The sequence below is a fragment of the Lagenorhynchus albirostris genome, chromosome 13, assembly GCF_949774975.1.
Source record: "Lagenorhynchus albirostris chromosome 13, mLagAlb1.1, whole genome shotgun sequence".
NCBI lineage: Eukaryota > Metazoa > Chordata > Mammalia > Artiodactyla > Delphinidae > Lagenorhynchus > Lagenorhynchus albirostris.
In genome coordinates, this window is record NC_083107.1 from 53,218,783 (window position 1) to 53,243,282 (window position 24,500).

Here is a 24,500-nt window from a genome sequence, read left to right on the forward strand (position 1 = left end):
TGTGAACGGTTTCCTTTTATTTCTTCTCACATGGAGCTAATGCTTTCATCATATTGTACTGGTTATGGGTGGGAAAGCAGTGGATAGAAGGGGAACGCTAATTATTACATCATTGGTTGGCAGTTTCCTCTTAGCTTCTTGAAGGTTAAGTGGTCAAGTAGCTCCTTAATATGAGATCAAGGCATTTCAAGGACTGACTCATCCACCTGTTTCCTGGCAACGTGCTTTCGTAGACTTTGGACGAAATGCTTACAGTGGTTAAAAAAGAAACTGACCACAATTAATATGAAATAAAGACGGGAAAAAAACCCCCTCATCTTGGAAGTTTCTGTACGACTACTGACATACAGACTATATGTCCAGGTACATCTCAGAACAATATATCAGAAGTAGCATTTTTGAGAACAATAAATAGAAACAAAGGCATTTTGGATCTACCCTGTGTTGAACAATGACATTTTGCTTCTTTATGTAACTTCATTATTTTATGAAGGGATGATAGAAAATACTATTGCACTCCATAAGTTAAACACCTGACATGTTTATTCCTCAAAATGCAACATTTTAGAATTCTAGATATGTTTATTAATTAGTGATTATTAACACCCAGTAAACAACATTATGTCTTGTAAAAACACAATCTCTCTTCACAGCATGATGCTGAAATCTATTATTCCCTGATTCCATATGCTGAAATACACTCAAATGGTCACAAATGACCTTAAGCATTAAATAAATGTAAATGAGGACAACATAGAAAATGTGTTTTTGATTGATAACTAAAAGACCAGGTTGAAAATCACATCCAAAAATGAAGTCTTCCACAGAAGGGTATGGCAGTCTGCACTGTGGAATAAAAGCTGTCCTAAGAATGAAGAATACCCAGGTAGGAGATTGCTCTTTCTCTGGACCTACTGGAGGTTTTCTGCGAAACAGAACTGGTTTATTCGTTTATTTGAGAAACACAGAGCATACTGCCCCCTGTGCCATCAGCCTACTGTGAACATTCTAATGCAGGATTCAAAAATTCGTACATGGACACATTATATTCACCAGCTAATATAAGAAAAAAGAAGTTATCACTACTCCATATCCTCATCCCAGTATGTTTTCCACTTTAGTTTTTAAGCATTGTTGCTATTCATCCACCTTTGTTCCCCTGCAAGCTGAGCAGTTTGGGGTGGGAAAGCATCCTCAAACATAGAGAAAACTCAAAATGTCAAAGGATGACAGATTAACAGTAATTAAAGAATTAATTAAAACTTAGATTGTTCTTCCAATAATGTCTGTGGTTAAACACATAAAGGAAAAATACACAGATACAGATATTTCTTGTGAAAACTACTAAATGATTACTTATTCCTCTAGGTCCATACCAACGGGGCAAAATTAAAATGTAGCATCACAGGAAACACCATTGTTTTGGTTGAGGGTAAGCAATTCTCCTACTTTGGATAAGAAGGAACAGAATCTCAAAGGGAATGAATACCTGGACTATTTTAAAACCATGAAACAGAACAGGGTTTCTCAATCTTGGTTCCATTGACATTTTGAGCCAGAGAGTTCTTTGCTGGGGGGAGGGGTGTGGGGATGTCTTGCACAGGCCTAGCGGCATCCCTGGCCTCTATCCACTAGATGCCAGTAGCAACCACCTTGCCCCAGTTATAACAATAGAAGAGTCCCCTGGGGCAAAATTGCCCCCCTCCACCAGGTTGAGAACCAGTGAAATAGAGCCATTCACAATAAGGTCCCAGGCTGGGCTTCTCCCAACCTCATACTGCACCCTCTCAATCCTTAAGTCATTCCCAACCCAGTGTTTAACATAGTTATCTTCAGTTTTTCTCATCTATTAATTGTAGGTAATGAAAACGCCTGCTTCATTACAGGTTCTTGTAAGCATTAAATAAGATACTTTTAAAGTGCTTAAAACAGTGCCTGACCCACAGTAAACGTTTAATAAATATTAGCTATTGTTAGTTTTAATAATCATCCATAGTACTGAGAAAAGCAGTTTCAACCGGAGTGTTTTAATGCAAAAAGGTATCTTACCAGCTTGATATGTTCCCAGTCTTAAACACACCAGCCGTCTGATTCCTTGTGATGATGTCTCTCACATCTATAGGCCACAGTTAAGAAAGCTTCTGCAGTGATTGTCAACTGACTCCCTGCCAGAAAGAGGCCCACAAACACTACGATATTCTTATCGTACGCGGGATCAGCATGGTGAGAAGAGCTGTAGCGTGTGAGGCAGGAGGAGAAGGGTGTAGCCCTGGCTCTGCCACCAAACGTTGAATTACTTGTCACAGGCAAGCTCTTTTAATTCCCTGGACTGTAGTTTTATCACCTGTGAAATATACATTTCAGGGAGCACATTGTCAAGGCCCAGGGTGATAAGCACTGGTCAGGGAAGATGACTGTGCCCAGGTGCCAGGCCCCACTTGCTTAAAAGAGCTAGAAGCCCCAAGGTTAGCCTCTTTCCGTCAGCGGGGAGGGCAATGGCAGCCTCCTGAGACTCTCCAAATTGAAGTATTTTCAATCTCCGAAATGCCAGTGGGGAGAGTGAGGATGAGCTGCAGGGAAAGACTTGGGGGGAAGTGAGAAGGGAAAGATGGAGAAAGGCTGGAGAATCTCTGAGGGAAAACTAATTACTGAAGAAGAAAATTCTTCTGAAGTGAAAGGCCCCTTGAAGAATTGTCTTTACAGACTTACAGTCTGGCCTTTGGCCATCGGCTGACATGTAAGGACTTGTACAAAAAGAGCCATATTTATTGAAGCCATGTTTTGAGGAGCTGGTCCATTAGAGCACAGAGCGCCATCTTCATGAGGACCCATGGGAGAAATCAAGTCAGGTTTCAACATTGGGAAAAACTGGACTTCAGATCAACTAGTTTTGCTTCAGCTTCTGGACACTATAAATCTTAGAACTGCTCCTGTTTCTCTTTTTGCTCTGGTCCTTGTGCAACTCAGAGCCAAATGGATGATCTCAGCTGAACAACTACAAGTGCTCTATGGCGCATCTTTCCTCTACCGGTCCTATACCTGCCTTCGTGATGTTTTCCTGGCTTTCTACTGTCCAATTGCCCTCGCTTTCTCCTTTATTTTATATGGTATATTCTGTGTGTCACTGTAAGAAGCCTTAAAATCCCTCTTTTGGAATAAAGCAAGATTTAAATAAACAAGAAATAAAATAATTCCAGTGAAGGTTGCAAGCTGAACTAAATTGGGCCCATGGGGAGGACACCAAGCAGACAAGCGATGTTCCCCTATTGCTCAGAAAAACAGATTTCCTGAATGCTCAAAGCAAGCACTGGCCAAGATCTCCCTGTAAGAACAGAGCCACAGGACATTTTAACCTAAATCTCTGCTTGAAACACCCGGCACACCCATTTCTTCTCTGAGTGAATAAGCAGGTACTGTGATAGCTTTCTTCCCCCAGGAGTGGGTAGGAAAAATCAATTAGGTCTCCTAATGAAGGGCTTTGTTGAGGTTTACAAAAGTGCTATAATGCAGACTTTTTTTTTCTGGGTGAACTTTCCTGTATGCAAATTAAATACCGTTAAATTACATTCATTAAAAAAATAAAAGAGACTAATTTGCCTACTTGTTTTGATTAACTAAAATGACACATCGGCCTACAGTTTTGTCTATTTCAGGAAGAAAGTATTTCAGGAAAGTCTTCTAAATGAAATGCCTTGTAGAAAAAGGACAGCTGACGTCTTTATTCTGAGAACAAAATTAGTAAAGAGTCAGCTGACAACTGGTTTTGATTAAGTTCCCCCACACTATGGCCACACCCTTCTTGGCGTTTCCATGACATCCAAACCACATGCCATAATGTGCTAGGTACACCTGTAGCGTCGTATGAGTACATGACTAATTTGTCAAGCCAAACATATTATTTTGTTAGTGGAGGTAATACGTTTTATAAAATAGTCACAGGGAAGTTAAATTATATAACTCAGAAAACCTATTAATAATTTTTAGTAAACATCTTAACACTATATACTTTTATACAATTTATAAAAGTGTGAGTCCAGGTGATCAGGCTGAAGCAAGAATATGTATTTATATTCTAGAAGCAATTTTATTTTAATGAAAAAATTCACAGCAGTACTTAGGCTGCTTTATTTTTAGAACTGGGAAGGAAATATAGTTTGTGGTTTAGGAAGTGTTTTTTATATGAAAACAAGTACCTAGAGAAAAAAATGGCCACAGTATATTAAAATATTGCCTTAAAAGATACATTTTGATATTCTGCTCCCCGCCCTTTACTTTAGGTCAGATTCTGAGGTGGTTCCTCTGGCTGGCGCTGTGTCCAATAATAGATTTTCTCATTCTTCTGTGTCACTTCGGGGTAATAAAGGGAATTCAATCAAATCGAGCCAGTCTGTCCAGGATAGTGTTCAACAGCATGTACCAAATCCTATTCTCTGAAGGCACCCACCTTCTGGAAGACTCCAGTGGGAGATGCTGGGTGCAAAGAAAGCCTTAATGTGATTTCTGATTAAACAGATACAGAGCAATCACCTTCAGTCTCCTAGTCTGGGCACCTGGACTTCTGAGCTCTAGGATATATGCTTGTGGCTAAAAGAAATCAGGATTCTATAACTAGATTTTCTCTTCAAACAAAGCATGGGTCAAGAGCGGGGATCCATCTTAATTTTGTTTCAGTTGATTTTTATCCTTACTATATATATATATATATATATATGTTTGTATAATAATAGTTATTTGAACAAATTATATATGTTATATACGTAAATATAATTAAGCTAATTATATATAAATCTTGTTTAAAATATTAGCCTCCTCCTGCAATTAGTGATTATTATATTTATCAGTAGCTGCATATATTCAATACATTTTTGAGAGTTGGCATTGTTCTTTAAGCAAGAAAGTATTTTTAAAATAATAACATTGTGATTCACAAAGCATTACTTTCTTGGTTTATGCTACCTTTAGTTTCATTGCACCTCACTGATGTGGCAATATTTGTTAATTTAAATGCTGGGAAATATTCTTAAATGTGCTTATTACTCATATGAATTGAGAGTACGATGTAGAGGCGTTTTGCACTCTGTTAGCAATGTCAACTGTACATTTATGGATGAGAAGCCTTTTCCTCCAGTGCAAGATGATACTCACCAAATCATTCCAGTTTTTGGTGAAGAGATGGTTTAATGGGGGTGGCAGGGAAGCTATGAAGTCACATGAACCTGACTTCTAGCACTGGTTCTGATACTTAGTGACTGTGTGAATTTGGGTAAATTAACTTCTCTGAGCTGCACCTCGAGAATAGGAAAAATGTAGCTATTTTATAGACTTATGGAGTAGCACATAGTAGGTGCCTGACACATAGTAGGTGCCTAAATCACGTCAATTCATTATCTTTTTCAATAATTCAGGCAAAAGCTTTGGAGGGATGAGAGGCTGGTGATGGTAACTAAAGTGAGGTTTGGCAGTTAAGCTTTCTTTCTTTTCCCCGTTGCTCAAAACTATTATGTGAACACTTTTCTTGTAGAATTTAAATGACGGGAAGGAATCAAAGAACTTCTGCCCTGTAGATTTTCAGTGTTTTTCACGTGTATAAATGTGCTCTGTATAGGTATAGTCTGTGTCCTCCAAGAACAGGAACTTGGTCTGTCTTGTTCGCTGCTATATCTTTCGCACTTGAAATGGCATGCAGTTAATAGTGGTTTAATTCCTTTTAATTAATTAATTAGCTTAATTTATTAGCTAACTTAAATTTAATTTCCAAAGCTATTTGTTGAACTCCTACCCAATATGAGGCACACAGAGTCCATTTTGGATCTATCTAGTAAATAGTAGAACAGCTGACACTGATATTGGAGGAAGGGGCCTGGACCCAGGATGATGGCCTGGCATTCCCAAGGTCTCAACCATCCACAGGCTGCACAGTCACATGAAGCTTCATTTATTAATTATTCAAGTCAGGGATGTTGTTAAATAAAATAATGTTAAGCCAGGGGTATCTTCTTTAAAATTCACAGGAGATTTACCAATTTTTGGAGAATCCTAAGCTCAAGATCATGACCCAGATGGTGCATATTGTGGGGATAAGATGCTTGGGTCAGAGTCATGAGGCTGGGTCACCAAGCATCACCATATTCTGCAGATACCCTGCTTGGTGTTTACTAAGGACGGGTCAGGGCAGGGTACTTGTGTTAGGTGAATTAGTGAGTGTTCCAGAAAGGGCTGCTCACCTTAGGTGTTGTACTTTTATTCATTATGATTTGGAAGAGGCTTGGCATCAGTAATAACTCAGTATACCATTTCTTTCCCCTATTCTTATGTCACTGTCAACACCAGCTCCAGACTTTATTGAGTAATTATTATCTGGGGGCACTTGGAGATTTCTTTCTTCATTACACTAAAAAGGCTGTGCCGAAGAAGAGGGAACACAGTTCACACTATTTTAGGATAAATTCGAGAACTGGATGAACCAAATGATCCCATTTCTGATTTATCCTTTGTTCCCTTTGGGTACAGATAAAACAGCGTCTGAAGGGCTCTCAGCTAGGGGGCTCTGGGTTAGACCCAGCAGTGCAGTTTAAAGGCCAAGGAAAACCTCGGGGACACATACCCATGAGTCTGAGAAAATATTTAACAACATTCCCTTATACCTCGAGTCTTACTCTCTTTTCAGATATCTCTGTTTAATAAATCTCAAACCCACATCTAGCATTCTAGGTTCAAGGTAGAGAGCTCTAGAAGACATAGCCAAATCCGTTTGATACATTTTATGGAGACAATAAATAACCTTACAACTGGTTGATACGCTTCTATGATATAAAGATTCAGAATGCCTCCATTCATTGCCTCATATACTTTAAAAATAGAAATAACAGAAGATAAACAGGAAATATCAGAAAATGCTATTTTTAAAGGTAAAAATCAGAATCTTAGAAGCTTAAGCGACTAGGAAGTAAGACTCAGTTGGATTCACTCAATTCAGATGCCTAGAACAACAAAAATAATTTAAATGATGAGAATAATATACAGGCCAATACTCAGATGTGATGTGTGATTGCCAGGTCGATTTTCAATTACATTTCACTGATGTATTCATTTGTTTCTTAATGTGCTCATCTTGCCCATTAAGAATAATTAGCAGCTTTGCTTAGAGATTTTCTGGCTTCTGGCAATGTTTCTCCCTCTTTTTTGTTGACATCCACTTTTACTTTTTAGAAAGTAATTTTTGGATAATATCCTACAACTGCTATATAATTTAGGCTTCCTAAAATTTTAAAGGAAAGATGTAAACAGTAATTTTTAAATGAATTTGTTTCAATCTATATGCATCAACAGTATGTGATTCAGTGAATCTGTTATTTTACAGAAAGTGGGCACACAAATAGAAAAAAAAATATTTCATTCATATTAACCTCACTTGGTAAAACAGCTTACAACGAATGCCAGTTATAAGCTCTGGTAGCAAATCAAGAATAACATTAGTATCAAAAGCAGGAAAAACACGTTACCAATTTTTAAGGCTTTATGCATGCTTTTTTCTCTTAATTAAAAAAAATTAGATCTAGTTACAACAGAAAAAGGCACACAAACATAGAACAACTGCATGATAAAAACTAAACCCTGTCAAGAAAGTCCTAAGAGATGAAATAAAACACACTAACAGTTTTGGTCTGCATCCTGAAAGGACCTACTTTATCTACATTGTAAAGTTCTTCCCCTCCTGCCCTTTGGCACCCTGCTATATTAAACCCATTGTAAAACCCAGCACAATAAAGCACTCTCAGGGCTGAGCTTCTGAGGACCAAATGTTAAAAATCCATTTTCTTGGGAGGGGGCTGTACCAATCATTTCTTTGAAAGGCCAGCGGAGTGAGTACAGAATCTGAGATTTCCTCTCTGATTTCAAGAGCTGGCATGGCATCTTTGCTGTTTAAAGCAAAGGTGCCTTAATTAATGACTAGCATTGCTTCCCTTCTTTGGAAGCTCTGTAGTTTAGCTCAACAATAATTTTAGTACAATTAAATTTACATACTGACCACAGATGCTTCCCATAGTTTGATAAAAGTTCTAATTGGTTTCTGATGCTATTAAATAAGACACCTGCTGCCTTGAGAAAGACCTCAGGTTGCTGGGCCCAATCTGAAAGTTTCCGTGGTTAAAATGACCTTCTTTTTCCCAATAATCCTGCTTTTTTTTTTTCCCCCAAAAAAACATCGCTGGGGCTGAGCCAGCATACCTGACTTCCTGTTGCTCTCTGTGTTCCCTGACATGTGGAGGAGGAGCAGAGTGAAATGATACAGTGCATGGAAGAACTCAGAATAAAGCAGAGTGAATGAAACAATATCGCTCATCTTCAGGAATATTTTGAGAAACTTGCGACAGTCTGAAGATCATGATTAAAATCCTGCATTTTAAAAAAGGAAGCACCTTTTGTGATCTCTTTCCCCTGTGTGAAAGGCCAAGATTGTGATTGGCTGTTTTTCCTTCCTGATTTTTTTTTTTTTTTAAAGTGTGTCAGGCAATTAGCTGGGTGGGGCTCTGTAGAGCACACAAGTGCCGCCGAACAATATTAGCTACTGTGCTTCTGGCACCTCCTTTCTCCTGTCTGAGCAGCCTGATACAGCTACTGTCTGAGCAGCCTGATACAGCTACTGTCTGAGCAGCCTGATACAGCTACTGTCTGAGCAGCCTGATACAGCTACTGTCTGAGCAGCCTGATACAGCTACTGTCTGAGCAGCCTGATACAGCTACTGCAAATTTTATTTAAAAAAAATTATATAGCAGAGGCAGAAGAAGAAAACCGAAAATAGGCTCTAGTAGGATGCTTACCTCTTACAAAAATCAAAACTGCTTTGGCATTTTAGGGGCCTAAAATCCAAATAAGTAGATTGCCTCTTTCATAATTTAAATGGAAGGCACACCAAAAAATCCAAAGCAAATATATCCTCCACTTTTCCTCTCAATTTCTAACGGCTGTTAACTGCTCCTGAACAAATCAGCTCGATTGCTAAAGTAGCCACAAATTATGCTTGCTTTCTTAAAGTACAGTTCAATTTTCATGAACTCTGTGTACATATTAGTAAAGCATAATCTAATATAATGGGGTTTGAACTGTAATAGCATAGCAGAACAAAAGAGATAGCTTTTATAATCCTAAATAAAAGGAAATAATGAAAAACTGATAGCCGTTTCCAGTGAGGAGATATAGGGAACTCCTCGGGAATTAGAGTAGGTATAATATTGCATGGTCTGCACATACAACATCAAACGGAAGAAAGGTAATAATGAACATGAAGCTGGAAGTTAATTTTTACAAGCAATATCCAATATAATAAATGTTAAATCATTTATTTTATCCCGGCAAATTTCAATGGAAATAAAAGGACAAGAGTGCTTGAAAATTATTACGAAACAAACGTTCTTATTGCTTTGAGTGGTCCACAAATCATAAGCTCCTTTAATGAGAAGTGACTATAAAAATCCATTGAAATTAAAAAAAAAAACAAACCACTTAGTCGTATCCAATGAATTCCATATATTTCTACTTTTTCTTAATTACTTATCGTGTGTGTGGGGAACTCTCTTTTAATACCCCATGCTGTCTTTCTTTATATCAATTGTTACTCAGCCGGGAAAAAGGAATGAGCACAACAAACCCGTTTTCTATCTGAATAAGGATACTTCTGATGGCCTTTTCATTCCCATCAGTTAACAGAACTTCTTTGACATCTGCAGAAATAGCAACCTGAAAAAAGAAGGGAGCACAGCAAACAATGAGCAAATATGCTTGTCTGTGTGGAAGTGAAGACAGGAGTGACAAGCCTTCAGTATCATGCTTCCTCACCTATTTCTCTGTAACAATCTTCAATCTTTTTTCATTTTATGTCTGCATTATTTTAATCATTCAATCAAATCAGTCAATACTTTTATCATTCCATTTGCGGGAGCCTCTATCTTGCTATCATTCTGTTCGGTAATTGCATTGTGACAGCGGATGATGGTATTCTGAGAGGCTTTCATTTGTGGGCTTCTGTTTATCTAGTAGAGCCATCATACAAGGCTGTCACTCTGCCTTTCAGCTTGCTTCTGTCTGACTGCCTGATGCCCTTCATATAACTTTGCATTGCAGGCAGATGGCTTTGTGAGGGTAATTTTTTTGTGAGCTTTGACATGCTCGCACATTGGGCTGTAACCCTGACACATTGTGTAAGAGCGACAGGTTTGTCAAATGCCAATCAGTGTAACAATATGCTTTTATTTGTAGAGACATAAAAACTTGTCTAATGCACTGTGCTGCTACATAATATCTCCTGAATACATGACTCAGAACCCAGAGAATGGGGAACGACGTTCCTGAATGGCCAATCTAATTCAAAAGAATCTAATTACTGAGCGCTCTGGATCATGTTTGTTGGTGTAATAATGCAGGCAAAACATTAGCAGCTATATCATGGTGCTCCAACTGTGATTCGCCAGGCTATTCCTGTATCTTAGCAAATGGGACTATAATCTGAAAAAAAAAAAAAATGCTTTCGCTATGGCAAAGAAACACTGTGCGAGGCCTGGAATGTCACAACAAGCAATATTGACTACACTGAGGTAAAATGTTTCTGCTCATCGAGGCAACCATAAAATCAATATGATCCGAAAGTAAGTCAATCTAGAAGGTCTCTCAAGACCCGGCAGCTTGACCGCAGCTGATGCTGTTGACGGTTCTCTGACCCAGCAGTTGGAGGCCCTGGAACATTTTTCCTTTTGTTCCTCCCTCTGAATGGGATTGGAATTGAGAAAAGACCTACCATGAGCCCAGCCAAGCATGTCATGCCACCCCCTAGCTCACACACAGCAAGGTCCCTGAAAGAGAGAAAAGAAATGGTAGAACCCACACAAATTAGATGAAAATGGTCAGAGAGATATATATGTTACAAGAAGGAATTGCCATCTGCAGTAAGAACGGCGCTACCGGGAAGCTGTGGAGACATGACGAGGCTCCCGCATGTCGTTTTGCGTTTTAAAAATAATTATGAAATAGAAAAGTCACAAAGCAGGCAAATCAGTGGGGGTTCCCTCATTAGTGTTCACTGCAACATTACCACCGCTGAGCTGAAAAATCGGAGAAGGTTCCCTTTTTTTCCCTTGTCAATGGCGCTGTCTTTTAGAACTAAACTAGCTAGAGTAGCGAAAGATAATTGTTAGGAAAGGATAACACTGTTAATCCACATTCATTCCTTCAAAAACAGTTAGTTAGACAAGTAAATGAAGAATATATATGAGTGTGTATATACCTATATTATGGTCACATACACACAACACACACACACACACACACACAAATACATGCAATCTTGAATTTAAAAAAAAAATTCTAAAACAAACTGAAACATTTTGGAAAGCTGAACCGCCCCCATAAAGAACAATTACACAAAGAGCATTTAGCAATTAACACTTAAATCACAATTGACCCCAACACAACACAGTGAATAAACAATGCAGGGACATAATATGGTTAAGCCAGCAAACCCAGGCTCAAGTAGTGACTGGGCTCTGACTTCACCGCTCACAAGTAAAGCAGCTCAGAGTTAAAGCTGACAGTCTGGGGGTGGGGTGGGGGGGTGCAGTCTGGCACTCTGCACTTACCTTCCTCTTTGTGCCTAAATATCAGCCCTCAATGTGTGACATTCTTGCCCTGGCCCAGTGCTCGCTGATTGGAGCTCCAGGCAAGCTTAAGCACAGCGAGATGAGCAGATGCCAGACTTCTAGGGCAGCTCTGCAGCCCAATTCAATACTGCCCTGTTCTTACTTTATATGCTTAGACTCTTTAAGAGATCGTTTCTTCTTCCCAGTTTGGGAAGTTTATTTCCTCAACAGGATAAAAAAAAAAAGAGAGAGAGAGAGAGAAAGAGAGAGACAATCAAGGGAGGGAGAGGTGAAAAGAGAAGGAAGAGGAGGAAAAGAAGCCAAGCAAGGACATTCATATTCTGAAATACACAAAATGAGTATTTAGTTGTTCAAAGCAATTACAGACTGGTTGGTAAATATGGACCCATAGAGCTTCAAAAACTACATATTATTGACCCCATCTTGTAAATACATATTGTTAAAGCACACACCCAATCTTATAAGTATATATTGTTAAAATGATCACTAACGGCTTGTCTGGAATCATAATGGGCTATTCAGGAAGCATATACTGGATGACTTTTATAAAATGAGAATAAAATGAAAAAACCCATATTTTCTGGGTCTACCAAACATCTTCAGCATTTTTTTAAAAAAGGAGTTTTTTCTTTTTCCTGAATCTCATCCATGGGTTTAATCTATAATGCACATTGACAGTTGAAAACATTCATTTCCATAGCATGAATCTGTAATGGTAATTTATATTTTACAAATACATATTGTCTTGGGTATATAAAATACCTTTAAAATCAAGGGTGGGATGGCATCTTTAAATCATAGCTGTGGGGTATTTATTTATCAAAAGTTCTGTAGTGATTTCCCTAGCAGAAGTTTAAAGAATGTCTTTATTGTTTTTTTTGACCATCACAATTGGTAAGGATTGATTGAAGCTTCACTTTTGTTTCCCCAAAATCTAATAAAATGCCTTGAGTGGAAATCAAAAGCCTTTGACATATAGCAAAAAGCTTGCTGTGCAATATTAGTACCCAAAGGCAATTCAGATTTCTTTTTCAGAAGCAACATGTTTTCACCATGACCTTTTTCCCCCTTTCATTCCTTTTTTTCTTTCTTCCTTTCTTATATATATATTTTTAACAGTTTACTTTGAAGAATGTAATCATGGAGATCTTTAAGATGCAGACACAGTACCCATAGTGCGCTAAACAAATTTTTAGGTGCAGCTTTGTACCTGAATACATCACTGTGCTTGAGGCAGTAGTAAGCCAAAACCTCTTCAGCCGGCCAGATGCCTGGAAAACACAAGAGGATATAGGCTTTTTGATTACAGAAGTTTCTTCTACAAACACTCCTTACAGTCATTCTCTTAAGAAATGGCTTTTTGAAAATAATGTTCAGTACAAGCTATTTCAACTTGACTCAAACTTACCATAATTATTACTAGTAACGTCATATCACATGCATTTCTTTTGTTGTTGATTATAACTCTTTTCCCAGGAAAATAGGATAATATCCTAAATCATTTTTACTAGATTTCAGTCACAACGAAACAGTAAAACAATAACAACCAATATTACAAATATCCAAAATTAAATTTTAAATGGTATTTCAGGTAGATCTCACTCTCGTACACATGAATCTTCTTTTTGGTCAATTCATAAGTATCAGCTGAAGACAAACTGTATATGCAGCTCATATTCAGCAAAAATAAATGGAAAAATCATTTGCAGGAGCAAATAAAACCACTGAGGTCATTATATCTTTTTGTTTGATTCCATACTAATGTTTTTCAATATGCATAATTATTTCATTTCTTCAATAAAAAAATCAAACTGGAGTATAAAATTGAGAAATTTAAATTTCACCAACTTTAGTACATCTTTCAATTTAACAATAATCCTACCCACTAAATTCCATGGAGGGGCATTTTCTAAAATTATCATCTGTAAATCATTTATTTAGAAGACATACAGTTTTCATGAATGAATATAAATTGTTTTAAGAGAAGACAGACATGCTTGGAAATTATAGTTTCTAGTGGTTATCCCAGGATTACAAGTGCTTATAATTTTTTTCTTTATAATTTTGGTATTTTCCAAAAATTTTTACAATGAATGTATATTGCTCTTATAATCTGAATAAGCTATACCCTTATAAAAATTATGTTTTCCCCATGTGGTCAGACTTAAAGATCAGGCAGGGTACCAGGCATCCTGCACCGCCTGGGGCTGAGAATGCCATGTGGTCTTGGGAAAGAGCAGGGAATGTTCCTTGCCTTAGTACTAAGCACTCTTCTAATGGGTCCTGATGCAAAGTTGAAACACCTAACGTGACTTAATTTTCCCAGATGAATCTCCAGCTTCAAGGAGTAAGAAATGCAAACATTTCAGAGAAGATGATGTCAAAGAAATGGTAAATAAAATCCTAAGAGAATCAATGGATAGACATATAAACAGCAAAGAAATGACTCTATAGAGCATCTGTTGCAGGAAAGTCCAGCCAGGTGTACTCACTAGCTCAGCCTTCCTGGCATTTCTGGTAGAAATGACAGTTTGGGGGAGAAACAAATTAAACCAGCAAGAAGTGTCTGTAGTCATATTTAGAAGGAAAGTCAGAGAAGCAGTGGAGTGTAGCAGTTAAGATCACAGGTACTTAGGAACCAGACTCAGTTGGGCTCCAGCCCCAGCTCTGCATTCCCTAGCTGAGTGACCTTGGCTAGATTACTGAACCTCTCTATTCCTCAGTTTCCTCATCTGTAAAATAACATTGTTGTAATATCAACCTTACAGGATTGCTGTGAGGATTAAATGAGTAAAGTATATGAAATGTATTTAGAACAGCTTCTAACTCATAACAATCTCAAAGAAAATGAAAGTTGTTAATGTTTTTCTCCTGCAAAGGAGGATAAAAGAGTGGAAGAGATAATATGTGAACCCCAAACAATTATCCTAATAACCAGAACACATGGAGAACCTTTTTAGCCTGATCCTAATGATTAGCTTTGGCACGACCCCAGAGTCCTAATACCTGGCCTACTTCCACACAGAAAGAACTCCAGAAAGACTAAAACACATAATAAAATTCTCTGAAGGAAGAGCCCAAGACAGTGTTCCACACCAAGTGAATATAATCACCACAATAATGAATTTCTTTATGCCTTTAGTAGATGGTTTTGAGGTTTTAAAAAATAATGTTAGGGGAAGGGTATTTAAAATTCAAGCCTTGATTAAGTACAAAAATTTGACTTCTAAAAGGCATAGTCTTTTACAATAGTTTTATAATTTTCTCCCCAAAATTACAGAGGTTGATGTTTAACTAAATAAATACAAAAGGTTCAAAGAATAAAGTTTAAAAATCACCTAAAATTCCACCACTAGTATATAATCACTGTTAACATTTTGGACATCATTCCGAAAGATCTCTCTAGGCATAAAGATATTTTACCCAAGTGGGATCTTCTCATGGATGTATTCAATAATCTCATTTTGCCCTACTCAGTATGATGGATAGATTCCCATGGAAAAAAAAAATACTATACCTGCATCATTTTTAATGACTGCCTAAATATTTTATGTTTGCATCATAATTTATTTAACCAGTTTCCTTTTGATAGACATTTAAGTTAATTTCTAAGTTTTTGATATTATGAGATTATAAAGTGGTAAAATAAAGACACATTTTTTTCCCCAACATATAATTTTTCTCCTTAGGTCAAATACCCAGAAATGGGAAATGTGGTCAAAAGTCAAGTACATTTCACATTCTGATATATCAAACTGCACCCCCGCAAAGCTGTACCAAACTACACCCCTAATAAAGGTGTTTATTTCCAGGGGACTTCCCTGGTGGTCCAGTGGTTAAATGTCCATCAACTAAGGAATGGCTAAATAAAATGTGGTATGCCCATGCAACAGACTATTATTTGGCAATAAAAAGAAATAAAGTACAGATTCATGTTACAACATGGATAGAACATGAAAACATTATGCTAAGTGAAAGAAGCCAGACACAAAGGACCAGATGTTTATGTCTTATTTTTCCATTTATGTGAAATGTCCAGAATAAATGAGGGGTGATTGCTACTGAGTACAAGGTTTCTTTTAGATGTGATGAAATATTCTAAAACTGATTGTGATGATGGTTCCACTACTCTGTGAATATACTAAAAAAACAGTGGGTGAATTGTATGGTATGTGAATTATATCTCAAAGCTGTTATCTTAAAAAGTTTTCTCATTCCATTCCATGAGAATGTAATGGTCTTTTAAAAAAGATTTTATTTTTAAAGCAATTATACACATACATAGTTTAAAGAGCCACTGAGTTTTATGAGAATGATTAAGACAAAACAGTAGTACCCAGCCCGCCTGCCCAATCTTTCTTCTTCCTCAGGAATTACTGCTTTCAATTCTTTTAGCTGATTCTTCTGGTAATTACATTTTTCTACATACATGTTTATAATGTTACTTCTTGATTTTTCAGGTTTAGGCAAAATCTAATGACCCCCATTATGGAAGGTAAGCATTTTTTGCCTTTATCTCTACTCCTCTCCCCACACCACACATACCATACTCCTCAACCATCCACCATCACCATCTTTCTAATACAGCTATATTATAATTTGGTAAGGTCACTACTCATTGTCAATTTTATTATAACCACGAAAAAAAAAAACAACCGAGATATGTTGTAAACTAGGATTGGTTTTTCTCTCATGCATAATGTTTCCCCCATCTGGAGTTTATAATTGTCATTTTTTTCCTCTCATTTGCTAAGATTTTTTATTCAATCTCAAAATCCAGTTGTTGATTTCCCCATTCAATACAGTCACTCACATGAGGTATTCTATCAACTTCATTAGGAAATATCTCCTGTGTTTCCTGACCTGCCTAGGTCTGGACTGGACGCCCAATACACTTAGTGCACCACTGTAGCTCTGATCTCCTGAAATCCATCTTCCCTATCATTCCAGGCTTCCTTTTGTCCTTCTGCTGTGTTCCATCTCTCATGTCCTCTATGCTTTGTCTTCCTTTCTTGATTTACTTCCTCATTTTAGTGTAACACAAGCTCCGGCAGCTTCTTGAGAAAAAGTGTGTGGAAGGTAAATGTTAGAGAGCTTAGATGATTCAATGGTGATTTCAATTTGGAAACTCCATGTTTTTCAATTCCTGAAAAAAGGGTCTTGGGAAGTTCCATTGATTATTTCCTTACCTCCATTTTTATGTCTTCTTTCTCTGAAACTTATGATTTGGATGTTGAATCACCTGAACTCATCCTCTAATTTTTTTATCTTTTCTCTCCTGCTTTCCATCTCTTATTGTTTTTCTACTTTCTTGGAAGTTTTTTTCAACTTGATCTTCCAGCTCTTTTATTGTTCTTTTCATTTATGCTATCATTGGTGGTAGTTCTCTGAATATTTCTTTTTCAGAGCATCTTACTCCTGTTTCATGAATGCAATACTTTTTAAAAATTACTTGAAAATATTAATTATAGTTTAAGCTTTCTTATCTTTACATAGTTTGTCTTCCTCATGTTGCTTTTTTCTGTTTATTGGTTTTGGTACCTGTCACATTAAAAGCTTTCCTCAGATACGTCTGGTAGTTCTTTATTGTTTACATAAATGTGATTGTAGAAAGATAAAAAGCTGATTGGAGGTGAAGAGGGCTGAGGAGTGTGGGTGGGGTGTGAGTGGAGAGCCTCAGCAATCAGTCAGCTTACATTAACCTAGTCCCTCTACCCTGCTTTTGGTGCACTCTCTGATTTCAACTGTGCCTATTGTCCTCCAACCCAAAAACCCTTGATTTAACCCTCTCCAGAGAATAAACCTCCTCTTCTGTTGGCAGTACAGAAGGGGAAGTTACCCAGTAGCCTGGAATGGGGAAATTACTGCTTCTTAACCCATTTTCAATCAATCCTCCTTATTTTAGCGCCCCCTCAACTCCTACTTTTAAAATTACCTGGTGACACCAATTCCTGAGCCTTTCAAAGTTTCAGGTATGAACTGGGATGGTTCTCAACTTTCCCAATTGCTGGCTTTCTAATATCTGCTAAGTCAATGACATCTCATCCATGTGCTTCTTGGCTTCCAAAATTATGTTCTATGTTCTCTTATTTTGTCATCCTTGTGGGTTTATGTCTTAAAAACATCCCTTTAACAGTGGTTCTGCTTCATGTAACAGAGAGAAACTCATTGGAAAAGTGATGAGAATAATTTTTGGAAGGACATACAAGCCAAGGATGCTAATGGCGAGGGTTTTTTTTTTTCCTCAAGACTTTTATACTCCATTAATAATATTGTCGGGTTCTATCAATCAATTATAGGCACTTTTGCTATATTCTTGACATCATCTGATGAGGCAGAGCAGAATGATCATAGTGGCATTTACAGCAGCTAAAGTATTGATTGTCCCCAAAGCATTACAAAACATTTAAATTAATGGTTTATTCTAGATAACTTGTTTTCTAAAACACATGCCATGAATTAGGACACTTCCTTAAAAGTTATTCAGTCACGTGACTTCTTGTTCCTTAGTGCTTTCTGTATAAATTGAATTACTTTAACTCATAGGAGAAAAGACCTTTTTCATCCATTGGACCTCCATAAAAGCATTAGCTAAACAAGAGTTCTATTTGGAAGAAAAAGAATATTATTCTTAGATTTCCATGGTCGTTTGGTTTCATTCCTTTTTTTTTTTTTTTGGAACAAAGGTTTTATTCCCTACAGATAGTTCTGTCAGAACTGGGCCTATTGAATCTGTTAGACTTCAGAAAACCCATAGTCAGCCAACACTAAAATATGAAAAAATTAGCTGTCTATGTAGAAATAATGAAGGGCAAAGTTGGTGATGTGATCTATTTCATGTATGTAACCACTTTTTTCTCATCTCTGAAGTAGCTTGTTTAGAATTACTTTAAATGCCAAGTTTTGTGGTTAATTTAGAAACAAACACATTCATCATTAACCCAAAGGCTGAACAAATCCTAAAATTAACTGTCGGTAGATATTGAGACATGAGTCTCTATCCAAGCATGGGTCTTTCTAGATCACTTCCATTTGAGAGCTTTTTGCTTCCCTGTAGTCCGTGCTGTCAGATGTAGACAGCATCCGACAGGCAGCACTGCTGACCCCCTCTTGTCACTCTAACGGCTTGTACTTGCCCCATGATGACAACACACCTAGCTCTTGCGGCAGAGACATGGCTTTTCTGTGCTCAGCTGATGTTTGGACAGCCAGCAGCAGCTTTCTTTACCCTCCTCCATCTAAATGATCATGTCTATCATGCAGGAGTCAGAAGTAAGCCTCTCTCAAACCTGAGACTTAAACGGAGAGCCCAGCACACCTTTAGCTAAGCCGTTGACTCTTCTGGAAGAAGAAATGCACCAGTGGATATTACTAAAATGGCTGGAATGGGTAGGTAAACGTCTTGGACTGTTTTCAGTGTTTATGCTCTGTCTCCTTCTCCTTAAACATTTCTGCTTTGTCACTGATGCTTCAACCCAGATTAGAAATCCATAAGAAGACTACAGAATGCTCTATAAATATTTATTGGGCATCTACTATGTTTCAGGCCCTGTAGATCAGCAGGGAATGATACAGCATGGTCACTGGAGATTCAGTCTTGTTAGGGAAGGAGACTATTAGACAGACAATTACACAAATAATGTCCCTAATTATAACTGTAATAAATGCTGTGTGGGAAAAATAGAGGGTGCTTCTGAGAATCAATCATAGGGGACTTAACCTGGTTGGAGGGGAGGTTGGGAGGAGTCCATCAGGGAACACTTCCCTGTAGAAATGGCATGTAGGCTGAGACCCAGAGGATGAGCAGCCAGGTAGAGGAGGAAGAGGGGCACAGGGCTGGAGGGAATGGTCCACAGAAGGGGAGCACCATGAAATAAAGCTTTGAAAAGAAGAGCGTGATGTTCTGGGAATGGAAACAGGGTCAGTGGAGCTGTAGAATAAATGAGAAAGGAATAGGTAGGACAAGATGAGACTGGAGGGGTGTTTAGGGGCCAGACCCCACAGCCTCAAAGGCCATATTAAGAATTTTAAATTGCACCTTAAAATAAATGATATGTTTTAAGCGGCAGAGTGGTATAATCAGATCCACATTTTAGAAGATCAGTCTGGCTACTCTAGAGAAAATAGATTAAAAAGAGGAGGTGGGGGAAAATAGGCAGGAGACTACTACAATTACCTAGGTGGGTGCTGATGGTGGCTTGGGTGATGGTTAGTGGAGATGAAGAAAAGTGGAAGGATTTGGGCTATATTTAGAAGGTACACTGACAAGACTTATTAGTTAATTAGATGAAGGGGGTGGTAAGAGAGACGGAAGTGTCAAGTGTGACTTAGGTTTATGGCATGAAGAAGTGGGTAGATGATGTACAGCACATACCTATAGGATTTTCCTTCAATTTTACATGACCTCCTCCTCAGGCTGAATTCATGGTACAAAAACACAGCGAGCAGTCTGGGGTCTGATTCTGGGTCTACCACTAACAGTCTGTGTGATACTGGGAAGTAATTCAGCCTTTCTGAGCATCAGTATCCTCATCCACGAAATACTAGGCTTGGGTAAGATTACGCTAGGGGGCTTTCCAGCTATAAAAAGCTACAATAAAGAACCACACCTCATGCTCTAGAGTTAGGTAGAGTTCAGCTTGAATACTGGCTCTTACTGGCGATGTGACCTTGGGCAAATACCTAAATTTTTAAGCCTCATTCATTCATTGAACAAATAATTATTGGCAGCCAGGTGGGTTCTAAGAGTTGGGGATACAGCAGTGATTAATAGGGGCAATAAACAAAGTAATTTTAGATAGTGATAAATATTGTGAAGAAAATAAAACGTTAATGAAATAGAGAATAACTACTGGGGTGGGGCTGTTGCTGGGTAACGCCTCTGTTTTCTCATTTAAGTACAAGCAATAATGTTACTGAGTCCAAGCTCACTCTGCTCGCCGCACGACAGGCCAAGAAATCAGAGACGAGGTGTGGAGGTAAGGAATACGACTTTATTCGGAACGCCGGCAGACCGGCAGACTAGTGTCTCAAAATAACCATCTTATCGGGGTTTGGATGCCAGTTTCTTTTATAGCACAGAGATGGGGGAGGAGATGAGCACGTAAAGTAAAAAGGCCAATGCCTCAGAGCAACTAAGCCCGTGCGCCCCAACTACCGAGCCTGTGCTCTAGAGCCTGCGAGCCACAACTACTGAGCCTGAGCGCCACGACTGCTGAAGCCTGCGTGCCTAGAGCCCGTGCTCCGCAACAAGAGAAGCCACCGCAATGAGAAGCCCGCGCACCACAACGAAGACCCAACGCAGCCAAAAAATAAATAAGTAAATTAATTAATTAATTTTTTAAAATAAAAAAAAAATGAAGTAAAAAGGCCATAAGATTTGCAAATATCCCTTGGAATGTCCAGCCTCGGGGAGGGGATGTGTTTCTTCTTTCTTGCAGCAATCTCTGTGTGGACAGGGTCAGGATGTTTCCCTGAACAAAGGCACTTTGGTTTAACATTCAGGCAGAGAGACAGGGTTCCCCGAGGCAGGCCGTTATGTATAGACAGTATCCTTTTAGTGAACAAAAGCAGTGGAAAGCAAAGGTTAAGGTAAAAGAAACAGGTCCAACATGTAGTCAGATTTGGCTCTCCCCTGTTGCAACAACAGTACCTATTCATACCATTGTTGTGAGGATTAAATGAGATAATGCATGTAAGACACTTAGTGCCTGGGAGATAGCAAATTTTTTTATAATGTTTGTTATTGCTGCTGCTGTTGCCTTTATTATTTTGACATGTTTCTATCCAGGGAATTTTATCAATCTTGATTATATTTTTATGACACCTTCAGGGAGAGTATTATTTCTAATCGATAACCCACAAAATCAAACCAAAACTGAATGCTGGAAAAATCTGTCCTAACTATGGGAACTTTGAAAATCAATCCTAAGTAAGAATTCCATATATATGGACAATACTTGTTCTATATTTGTCCCTCTGCTCTGACCAATTAACAGACTTGCTCTGAACAGTAATTATTAAGCACGAGCCTCCATGTTTGTGGAGAGAGATCATGGAGAACACGCGTACGTCTGGGTGAGAGGGAACGTCCGTGTAGCTCAGTACAGTGAGAGGGTGGAAGCTTGCTCTGTGACATTCTAACGCTTGTTGAATGCTGACTGCTGCCCAGGCACGACAAGGTAGATGAGGAAATCAAGGCACTGAGAGGTTATGAAAACTTCCCCCAAATTAGACAGCTGTTTTGTCATAGAGTTGGAATTTGAATCCAGGTAATCTGACTCTAGAGCCATTATTCTTAACCTCTGTGCTATACTGCTGTCCACCAGATTGCAAAAACAAGGGTCCAAATGAATTGCTTTGCAATGTTATTTCTTCTGTTCCAGTGGAAGCCAACTGATATAGATAATGAGCATGTGGAAGTGAAGGGGCACAAAAAATTGCCCAGGTATTTCAATAATAAATTCTTCTAGGACTACAAGCTGGGTCGGCTTATGGGTGTGATTTGATTAGAAATGCATTAAATCTTAAAACTTAAATTTTAATTCAGATACCTATTAATTTGATGATTATGAGGTAAGGGAAAGCCGAAAGGAGTCCCGGCTCCAGTGTGAAGCAGAGGCAGGGATGGAGAGTCTTCAGAGAGTACCCCGAGACCAGAGCCTTCAGTCTGATGGTCAGTTTTAGAGCAGATGCTGTGAAATCAACTAAGTGACATGAGAAATGTAGACAGGACGAGGAAGATGCTGAAGCACCACTGCGAAAAAGGAACACACTGCAGCCACAGCCACAGGTTCAGCGGCTCAGACAGTGAAGACGTGAACTTGGCAGACAGCTCTGAGGCTTATTAGCTTTGCGACCTTAGCAAGTCACTTAAGCTCTCCTTGCATCAACTCCTTATCTGGTAGTAATAATACTGTCTAAACTGTAAGTATAGATGGGAATGTAATAGGGAAGAACAAATCTGACTCCAAATTCGATCTGTTTCTTTTGCTTTAACCTTTGTATTCTATTGCTTTTGCTACAAGTTAAGAATGTTGCCTATAGCCTGAAATATACAGGATAACATATCCTCAGGCTCTGACCTTTAAGGTATAACATTTTCCATTCTTATAGAGATAAAAAGTTGCAGAACAGAATAACGCTTGCTTGTTGGAGGTTTACAGAAACATGTGACCTGACTTAGTGGACAGCTGCAAGAACAAAGGATTGGGACACCAAGAAGTTTACAATAACCAACCACACCCCTTCCCCTTTTAGTATAAAAGAAGCCTGAATTCTAATTTGGGGAAGATGGTTCTTTGGGACACTAGTGCACCATCTTCTTTATCTGCTGCCTTTCCAGATAAAGTTGGAGATAAACTTTCCAGATAAAGTCCACCAACTCGTCTCCGGATTTATTGGTCTCTCGTGCAGCAAGCAGTATAAGCTTGGACTCGGTCACACGAGGATTGAATGAACTATATATAAGAGTACCAAGTAAGTGCAATTAGTGTTTGTTGTTGTTATTAGCATCACTTATTGAACACTTACTACCTGGCAAACACTGAGCTGTGTACTTTATATAGATTATCTCAGTTAATCCTTAAAACAACCCTATAAGGTATGTACTGTCGTTATGGCCAGCTAAGGGGCACAGCGAGGTACACCAAAGCACAGAAAGTTTAAATGGCATAGCCAGGGTTTGAGCCCACCTACTCACTCTCTAAATCTCCGTCTCTTAAGCACTACACTAATTGCCCCAACCCTGGTGTCTGGTTCTGGAATCAAAAGGGCTAGTTTCTAGTTCTCATGACTCATTCAACAACTAATTTTGGGACTTTGGACAAATCATATTTGGGCTCTAGTTTCAAGAATAAATTGGAAGGGTCAAATTGATTTCTGAGGACCCTTCCAGCTCTAAATTCAATGCCTATAGATCGTTATAATTGTGCATTTCCAAACTAAAGCTATAAAATCGTCAGTAGGCTTTAGCCCATGACATTTTAAAGAAATTAGGTTGGTTAAAATGTTTTATTTGTACTATAATTCAGGAAATATTTTAGAAAGGATTCAAAACCATCTTAGAGGTCAAGTCTTCATAACATGTCCACTTTTATTGAATTAGAACTGCCTTTGTAAATTAAATCTCACAGCTTCAGGAAAGAACTACCCTACATCTATATATTCTATTTGTGATGGCTTTTTAGTTACTTAATCCAGCATATTAATAACAGACAACTTCCTCAAGTCCAATTTTTCCTTTTCCAATACTGAGCACAGTTCTCAGATATACGCTGTATTTTTTCCTCAAACATATTACTTCCTCAGAGTAACAAACTACCTTTTGGGCAGAAGAAATTCTCCCAAGGTCTCAAAGCACAGGTAGAAGAATCTCCCAGTGTGAGCTCTCTGGGTGAGTAAATGTTCCATGTCCATTGGTCAGAGAGGATGTGAGAAAGTGAGAACAGTCATTTCTCCGAAAGGTAGACCCAGGAAATCAGACCAGAGGGCTCTGAGCAGGAGAGAAACATGGCCTGGGTTCCCCCAGGAACGCAGCACATCCTTCCCATAGGCCAAAAAAAAAAAAAAAAAGGGAAGACTTTCATTGCCAATTTTACTCCAAGTAACATCCTCCCCCAAGGCCCTCAGCGTAGGCTCACCCTTTTAAAAACAGGACTGTCTTGTGTCTTGAAACATCATGTAAGAGCAGTAATGTGTCGAATGGAGTGGAACAAAGAGGAAAGTATTAGAAATAACTGTTAGTGTTCCTTATGTTAGGTATCTAATCACTTCACCCATGCAGACACACACTTGTTACATGGAACACCAAAGGAGAGTAAGGACAGTGTGGTCCTCCTCGAGTTACG

General features: G+C 38.4%; 1 protein-coding gene across 2 annotated transcripts in view; it reads right to left on the minus strand.

Moving 5' to 3' along the window:
* The window catches only part of CAMKMT (calmodulin-lysine N-methyltransferase), a 404,052-nt gene that overhangs the window by 47,473 nt on the left and 332,079 nt on the right, over positions 1 to 24,500 (minus strand). For both annotated transcript variants that reach the window (XM_060169393.1, XM_060169392.1), the window contains exons 4-7: positions 12,863 to 12,923; positions 10,794 to 10,848; positions 9,676 to 9,739; positions 2,050 to 2,116 (exon numbers count right to left, since the gene is read on the minus strand). In XM_060169393.1, the coding sequence (XP_060025376.1) occupies positions 2,050 to 2,116; positions 9,676 to 9,739; positions 10,794 to 10,848; positions 12,863 to 12,923 (247 nt within the window). The remainder of the gene's footprint in view (positions 1 to 2,049; positions 2,117 to 9,675; positions 9,740 to 10,793; positions 10,849 to 12,862; positions 12,924 to 24,500) is intronic.